A 9,230-nucleotide genomic window follows, 5' to 3' on the forward strand; every position below is an offset into this window, starting at 1 on the left:
AATATGAGAGATAGGAAAACGGATTTAGTTAGGTGAGTGTTTTTAGCTTTCGGTGTATGTTACTTGTGAACCATTGCATTAATTTGATTTAATGATTGAGATTTGGTGTAAGTCTTTTAACTTATACCTGGTGTCAACGGATTCTACCTCGTTATAAAAACATTACATCAAGTGAAAATGAACAAAAAAATGGTGTAAAGTTATTAAAAACATATGAGTAAATAAAAAAGTATGAGTAATTTTATTTTATAGTTATCACAATTGTTTTTATTTTCTCCATAAACTATATGAACTTAAATAATGTTTAAGTACCATTAATTCAATTATTCCATATTTAAATAAAAAAAAGTTTTTCTTTGGAACTTCTTATCACCATTGTTTTTAGTTTTTTTCTTCTACAAATAATATGAACTTATAAAAAAAAAAAAAAAAACTTTTTTCTTTAACCCTTCTTATCACCATTATTTTAAATTTTTTTCTTCTACAAATAATATGAACTTTTTTATGGAAAAAAAAATAATATGAACTTAATCAATGCTTTTTATACACCACCAAATCATTCCTTATAGAGAAAACAAAAACGTTTTGCTTTGACCCTTAAATGATGTTTCTTATGTGGAATATAAACATTGATTCTACAGATTTTTGCTTCCTTATTAAAATTATGACAACTATGTTGGTACATGTTATATTTGTTTTTTTATCTCTTATTTTCACATCTTGTGCCTAGTTTAGATGCTATCAATATTCACTACCAAAAAAAAAAAAAAAAGATGCTATCAATATTTTTATTTTTATTTTTTTATTTTATAGAGATAAAAAAACCTTAAATTTCGCCCATTAATTTTTGAAATCACGTGAAAAAATAAATATCATTAACTTCGAAAAAATAATAAGTATAATTCAACCTTTCCCCTAAAAAGAAAGATATAATTACATTGACAATTAATGTTTTTATGAGTTATCAATTACAATTATTGTGTTACCAAATGTATTAGAGTTCATTGTAATTTACATTAATAACATGACCCCATATATAGAATTTTAAATACTTTAATTATTCATAATTGATTTGTAATATTAATATTTTCAATTAGTTTTCAAATTACAATTAATTTTCCAATGTAATATTACTATTTGCAATTAATTTTCAAAATACAGTTAATTTTCTAAAACTTGAATTTGAAACACACCGAATATGGACACCTTTTTTTTATCAATCAGAGTCATTACATCGGTCTAAATGAAAAAAAAAAGTCAAAAATAAACTTGAGTATATAAACATTCTTCAAGTTATGCGATTACATCTATGTTGTGGTCGTTGGAACTTGAGTATCATAGAATGAACTTCCGTATTTAGACAACATACATTGAAATATACAATATATAGTGGATTGATATGAGAAATTGAATAAATAATCAGAATTTGCAGTCACATGTTCTCCAACGGAACCCTCAAAAAGTAGAATTATCAATTAGATACAAATAAAAAATATCGCACAGTGCATTTTTCATGGGAGAAAGATGAAAATGATAAAAACAAATTGTCTATATATAAGTAAAAGAATCATGTACTCCCTCCGTCCCGGAATATCTGACCCATTTTCTAAAAAAAGTGTCCCAAAATAACTGAGTCATTTCAATTTTCAATACAACTTTCATCATTCCCAATACAATATAACTCTAATTAATACTACTTTCATCATTCCCAATACAATATATTCCAATTTCCCCTTTATTTATACATTTTTCTTAATCTGTGTGAAAAATCAAACTGGCTCAGATCTACCGGGACGGAGGGAGTATTAATTTACAAATGAGTCATGATCCTTTTCTTACTGGTTGTTATAAAATAAATTTGTCATAATCAATTTTGATTGGATGATTAGAAAACATAAATGAGATGAGAAACATGAAGATGCCACATGTACTTTTGATTTTAAGGAATGCAAATGTTTATAATAGAGAATAGAGATAGAGATTTATACATATCAAGTGATGGGGCATACAAAAATGTAAATTAACACACATTTATTCATATTTTGATTTTTTTCATGTTTATGTCATATACAATTAATTAATACTTTTGTCAAAAAAAATTAATTCATAATTACAAATCATGGGAATAAAAGGCGCATTACTAAAATTTTCAATAGAATAAATACATTTTTTCCTCAAATCTCTGTAATGCTTCATTATATGACTCTTTTTTTTTTTTAAGGATTCATTACATGACTCTTCTTCTTCGAGCGAGTCACCATTTTTAATCACATCGAAAAACAAAATAAATAATTTAAATATAAAAAACAACGTAAAAAACAAACAATATAAAAATGTAAATACAAAAAAAAAATGAACGAAGAACTATAACATGTAAAATTCTTGATTTTGATAATTTGAATTCATTAAAAACTGTAAAACAGTCTTGCTATCGTTTATAACCATTTTCGATGAGTAAAGGAGTTTATCTTTGTGTATGTCTTCCACAAGCCATGAGCAAACAATTAGAATATCAGAAACAAAAGTGTATTTGAGGGTTATTTGGTTGTTAAGAGCTACGAAGAACAAATAATAAACAACTAAAAAAATAGAAAAAAGTGTGAGAGGAGTTGTGATGTGAGATGATGTTAACCATATGTCTAATTTATAGACATATTTCTCAGGGTAATTTGGTAAAATAATATTTTTATTAACATTCTAAAAAAAAAAAGAATAGGACGTGTATCAAGGCAATTATTGATTGATAAGGTTCTTTTTTTTTTTTTTGGTTGTGTTAAAGTAATTCAATGCATAATTATATCCAAATTATGTTTATTTGAAATTTGAAGCTTTTTTAGCAAAAAAAAAAAACTTATGCAAATCATTGACCAAATTAAAAATAAGATTAATGCATGTTCAATGCATTTAAAATATTTTCTTAAAAAATTTGTTTTTTTATATCAAATTTCGATTACTATCTTCCCTCAAATAAAAAAAGTTACTATCTAAATGTCAATTATATGTAACAAAAAAAAATCAAAAATAAGAATATAAGTTAGTTCATTTCATTAGTACATTATCATTATGAAAATAAGAATAGTAGTTCATTTCATTAATTTCATTACCGCATAAAAAAAATTCATGGATTGACAAAAAAAATTGATAGGGTATCAATCGGTCATAGTTGCGCTAATAATTTGTATTAGAAAAAATTACTATTAATATTAATATTACATTAAATTATAATACAAATGATATATATGGTTACAAACATAAATATGGAAAATTATTGAAATCCAAATGCTTGAGAATGCTACATGGAAGGTCATTAAAATCCAAATGCTTGAGAATGCTTGGTTTCTCAAGAGTGTTTCTCAAGAGTGGCACATGTCAATACCATATTGAAACTTGAAAAAAGGGTCCTAAATTTATATAATATAGATTTTCACAAATGCTATGAAACTACTGCTAGTTTCATCGTCTTGGTGTAAGCCACGTCTGATTAATTTGTACAAATGAAAATACAAAGAAACAAGTTAATTTGTTTTGAAAAAATTAGTTAAGTGATTAACAAAGAAAATGTAAAAATTAGTTAAGTGTATATCGATATTGAATTTACTTTTTTTTTTTTGGCTCTAATATATAAAATTTACTTTACTGATATTAATTTTAGTAGATTACAAGACTTGTTCATTTTTTTATCAATAAAAATTAAACTCGATATTTGAAGTTTACAACGTTCACATACACTAACATCAACGAGAACTGGTATGATACTTTTATTTTTATTTTTCAACGTTGTGTGATTTACTTACAAATTTCTTTTTTAGCTAAATTTACACTCATGTTTAAGTCTAATAAAGGCTTCTTATTTGGGCCTATTTTTTTTTTCGAGTTCCATAGGAAGTTAGCCTTTTTTGGGTATTAATATGGGTTCTTAAGTCATTGCTCATGATACCATATTTCATCAAGATTTACTTTTGAACCCCCCTCCCCTCCAACTCTTTTCTTAATAAGAACTACATCCTCTGGATTGATTGATGAAAAGAAATAGGGTTTTACCCCGTCCAGCGGGTAAATCTGGACAGTAGTGGTTTTTAAGAACCATATGTGGTGTCAAAAAAGTGCTTTATTTTATTTTGCAAAAGAGACTCATTTAAACATGTATTTGTTTTTTGTCAGAAAAATCGAGTGAGAAACCTAAATTTGTAGCTTCACCAATTCACGTAAACTCGATATAAGGATGCGAGAAATCAAGTATTGATGTGGAACCAAATATTTATTAAGTCATGTGACACAGGAAAGTGGACTGCTTTTCTTCTAGTATTTTCAAATGAATGATTTGAAGACCTATTGATTCTAACAATTGATTCTTGAGTGGATCATTCGGACGTTTTAATTCATACAAGTGGATCTTGGACTTACGAACGGGGATATTACCGAAACTCACAAAGAAAAAAGGAAGTGAGTTAGACAAAAATTGAAGAAACTTGAATGAAAAGAAACAAAGTGACTGAGACAAATTATTTTTGTTTATAACCTTAGACCAATCAATCGAATATGCATTCATATGAAGTAGAGTTAGCGGTCCATATATATAGGACAACACCATTACAATCGAAAACAATACATTAGAAAAAGCACTACATATGCATGAAAAAATAAAAGAAATGAAATCATAGCTAGATTAATTGGAAACCCAGCTCACCTAACTATTTATGCATATGAGGCATTAGAAAAAGCTCTACATATGCATAAATTAATTAACACTTAAAGTAAGACACTATAGATATGTGTGATTTATTATATGTTGATGAAAAATCAGATCCAATTAAGTAGCTCGAACAAGTGGTGAATGAGGCATTGGTGAATGAGGAGACATCCTATGAGGAGACATAACATTCTCATCAAACCTTCTTGAAGAAAAGCTAAGTCTAAGATTACTCTTCCAACGTTTGATTTCAACTGTTTTCCCTTTTTCTCTGCCATTAACAAATGCTCTAATTCTCCTCAATGCAATCTCAACTGTTTCATGATCCATGTTAGCAAAACAAACTCTATACCAACCAGGCTCAGAGCAATTAAAAGCCGAACCCGGCGAAACATTAAGCTTTACTTCATTGATAATCAAACGCCAAAGTTTCATTTCACCTTCAAATGTTTTCTCCTTTAACAAACCCCTCAAATTCATCCAAAAGAATAGCCCTGCATTACTTGGTAAGCAAGTAATGTTGACTTTCTCGAGTCCCTTTGTGAAAAATTCGCGCCGCTCTCTTAATCTTCTTGAACTCTCTTCCAAGAATTTGTCCACAAATATGTCATCCGAAAGCATTGCGGCTAGAAAATGTTGTGTCTGCGATGAGACTAATCCGAAACTCGACATTTTTCTACCGCAGTTCACAACTTCATCGTTGTATGAATAAACCAAACCGACTCTAAAACCTGGAAGACCCATGTCTTTTGATAAACTATAGATAATGTGAATGAGATCTTTCTTGCATTCTTCCATTTCTTGAATAACTTCAGCGACACTTACGTATGTTGGATTGTCGAAAACGGTCCCCGAATAAATTTCATCACATACCAAATGGATGTTGTTTTCATTGATGAAACTCACTATGCTCTTTAGTGTATCTTTTTCTAATGTTGTTCCTAAAGGGTTTGATGGATTTGTTATGATTAACCCTTTCACATTGATGTTTTCTTCTTGTGCTTTTTTATGAGCTTCTTCAAGTGCTTCTCTTGTTATCTTGAAATTGTTTGAGCTATGACATTGGACAGGAATTAGTTGCACACCGGTTCTCCAACACAAATCACGTACAAATCTGTAACAACACAAACCAAACATGTCTATTAGTCAAATTAAACATGTAATTTTTGTAACATATTTTTAAGCACGTGACAAAATTTTGATAATAACATGTTGACTAAAGATAAGACCTAATCAAAGCTCATATAAAGTTTAGATGAAGAATTGAGTTTGGTTAAAACATCTTAGAGATAAGTGGTAATTTTAAAATTTGCTACTTCTTAATCAAGTCATAATATTGAATCAAATTCAAATCCTATGTGGTCCCTATGGTCAAGCAAAGATATAAAGTTGACTATAGATTTTTCAACGCACTAGTTAATTAAGAAACATAAAACATGATGATATTGCATAGAATAAAAATAGTTGATTGTAAATGTGAAATTTGAATTAAGGAAAAGTGTTATGTGGTTTAAGAGAACATATTTATAACTAATAATAGCACATGCCATGAAATTTCTTTCAACAAAAGTTGGATTTTCTATGTAAATGAGATATCTGACTGTGCAAAATTTCCAAGTTGTGTTATATTTGGCTGCGTTATGTTTTAATTCCATAAGATGACTGTATTCTGATGTGGTCATGATTTCAAAGGTCAATGACAAGTGTCAACTTTAACTATGATTTTTGGAATTAAATATTGGCAACTAATTACTTGTTGACTAATGAGGCAGCCTGCTGTCAAATTAATTAGCGCAAGAATTAAATACTCCCTACGTTTTAAAATGAGTGTCGCTTTAGCCAAAAAAATTTGTTTCAAAATGAATGTCACTTTCAGTTTCCAATGCAATAATAACTTTTTCTTTTCAACTGTACCCTCCAATTAATACTCTGCACACTACTTCCAAAGTATTACTTTTAAAACTAACCAATAGTTAATAAGGATAATTTGGTAAAATAATCATTCTCTTTCTTTTAATCATAGCATTTCTTAATATGTGTGTAAACACCTAAAACGACACTTATTTTGAAACGGAGGGAGTAAAAACATACTCCCACCGTTTCAAAATGAGTGTCGTTTTAGCCAAAAAAAATTGTTTCAAAATAAATGTCGCTTTCAGTTTTCAATGCAATATTGTACCTTTCAATTAATATTATGTTACACTACTTCCAAAGTATTATTTTTTCTTTAATGAAAAACAAACCAATAGTTGATTAAGATAATTTGGTAAAATTGCTATGACATTTAACTACTTTATTACATTCCTTAATCTGTATGCTATTGCCTAAAGCGACACTCATTTTGAAACGGATGGAGTATTATATTCCTATAACATTCTGTATACGGTCTTCATTGTAAACTAGATACATTAATTATTTAATGCATCTAAAAAAGAATTTTTTCTTATATATAGGACCGGAGGAAGTAGCTCATTTTATTCAACTAAAAAATTAGTTAATTTTATTCTAGCAAATAAAGTTAATTATTCATTATTTTAATAAATAATTTATCAAATCCATTTATATTTTTATTAAAGATACAATAAATAAGAAAAATTGATTTGCATTTTGTGTTAAAAATAATGTGCTAAGGGTGGTTTTGATTCTTAAAGTTAAAGAAAACTAAATAAATGTGATTCACTAGTAAACCTTATACCTTATTATGTACCCAAAAAAAAGCTTTATGTCTTCTTTTTTAACAGCTAATTTTGGAAACTAATTTTTTTTTTAAAAAGATATAGGAACTAATTCTTTGTCAAAGCTTCACATAATTAACTTACTAAATCAAATCATATATGAATATTATTCCAGTTAAAAACCTGGTGGAGTATATCAACAACTCTTCTTGATTTACTTCATATTGAAAAACAATATATATGAAACCTTAAAAAATCATCAAATTTTAATGATTTCGTTTCTCTTTTCTTTAAAGCTAGTGCACTTTCTGAACATTAAAGGAATTGGTTTCCCTTTTACATCAAAACAAAATATTTATTACACTTTGTAGCTTTTAAATTGTGTCCACTTTTAAGGTGTGCTTGAAATAGTGAACATACATTGAATAAAACCAGACATATATAGGAGTAATGAAAAGAGAGGTTACATACGCTGGATAATAAGGGCTAGGAACCAAAAAAGCATCACCAGGATCAGCCAAACAAAACATGATTAATTCATTTGCTCCTGTTGCTCCACCACTCATCAATATACGGTCAGGATCAAATCTTACCCTACCACCTCTCACTTTTGACATGAAATTTGCCACAGCCTAGAAAAAAATTTAAATAAGAATGAATGTCACTTATTTATGATAAATTTTTCTTTATAACATTATGATGATACATTTTTAGTGAAACTATATATTTGTGTTCTTTTAATATTGCTTACATTTCTGAATTCTGGCAATCCATGATAGTCTTGAAAGTTTGCAATATGTCTGAATTCATTCACTCCTTCTGGAGTGCAAATTGATGCCTTTGGATTATTCCTTATCCACTCTTCAATAAGATCAAAGCAAAGCTGAAAAATTCAAAAATATTCATATATACGTGAGTCAGAAATTATATATTAAAAATACAACTTCATCTTTTTTTTTTTAAATAAAATGGGGAAGGGAAGTTTTATTAGTAAAAGTGGTAATAATGGCCATATTAAATCTCATTGTGTAAAAAATAGTTTGATCTATAAAACATAACAATATTTCAAGCTTTCAAGCCATAAATAATTATAATGCTAATAATAATAACATTTTTATTAGTATAATTTTGATAAAAATAAATAAATAAATAAATAACTCTTATCATAATATATACCTGATTTTCAGCAAGGCCCATTTGGATAACACCCTGAGGATTTTTTGTGGGGTGAAATGGATTTGATTCATAAGCTTTCCACCCATCAAAATAAGGAGAATTTTCACCATGTTTATCGTTGGTAGCAATCTTTGACAAAAGCTGGTGACTCTTATTTTCCAAAGACATGTTTAGTTTTTGTGTGTATGCTATTGTATATTTTGATGGAGGTTTAATGTCACTCTAACTTGTGATTGTATGAGTTGCAACTTGCAAAGAGGTGTTGAGAATTTGGGAGAGAATGTATGAGAATTTATAGTTGCAACTTGCAAAGAAGTGTTTGGAATTTGGGAGAGAATGTGTGAGAATTTATAAGAGATGAGTGTGTGTGCGTATGTGAGTGATTAATTAATGTGATTATTAATGTGGCAAATTGTAAGGTGGAAAAGTCATCTTAAAACGTGTCATAAAAAATGACCAAGACCAACCCTAAAGCAAAAATAAATAAATAAATATGTAATGGAATAATAGGTTTTTGCTTGTGTTGGTCAAAGCTCATGAAGTGCATGCTTGCGTGTGTGCTTCGACTCTCATGACCTCGTGTGTACTATAGTGCAAAAGAAACAACCCAAAAATAAAAAAAATAAAAAAATTCTATTTTTGAAATATTGATATTGATTAGCCAGATTCTGGTCGTTCATATGTTAGGA

At 28.2% G+C, this 9,230-nt stretch overlaps 1 protein-coding gene across 1 annotated transcript; it reads right to left on the bottom strand.

Moving 5' to 3' along the window:
- Window positions 1–4,505: 4,505 nt before the first annotated feature.
- Window positions 4,506–8,862, bottom strand: ACS1 (ACC synthase 1). The gene is made up of 4 exons (XM_085726622.1): window positions 8,542–8,862; window positions 8,117–8,248; window positions 7,837–7,997; window positions 4,506–5,804 (listed from the first exon to the last, which is right to left on the bottom strand). Exons 1-4 carry the CDS (start codon window positions 8,707–8,709, stop codon window positions 4,811–4,813), a joined length of 1,455 nt encoding a protein of 484 aa, XP_085582748.1. The 5' UTR covers window positions 8,710–8,862; the 3' UTR covers window positions 4,506–4,810.
- Between the last annotated feature and the right edge of the window lie 368 nt (window positions 8,863–9,230).

This window comes from Medicago sativa, chromosome 7 (assembly GCF_051527215.1).
Source record: "Medicago sativa cultivar Bolivia chromosome 7, Bolivia_mono, whole genome shotgun sequence".
NCBI lineage: Eukaryota > Viridiplantae > Streptophyta > Magnoliopsida > Fabales > Fabaceae > Medicago > Medicago sativa.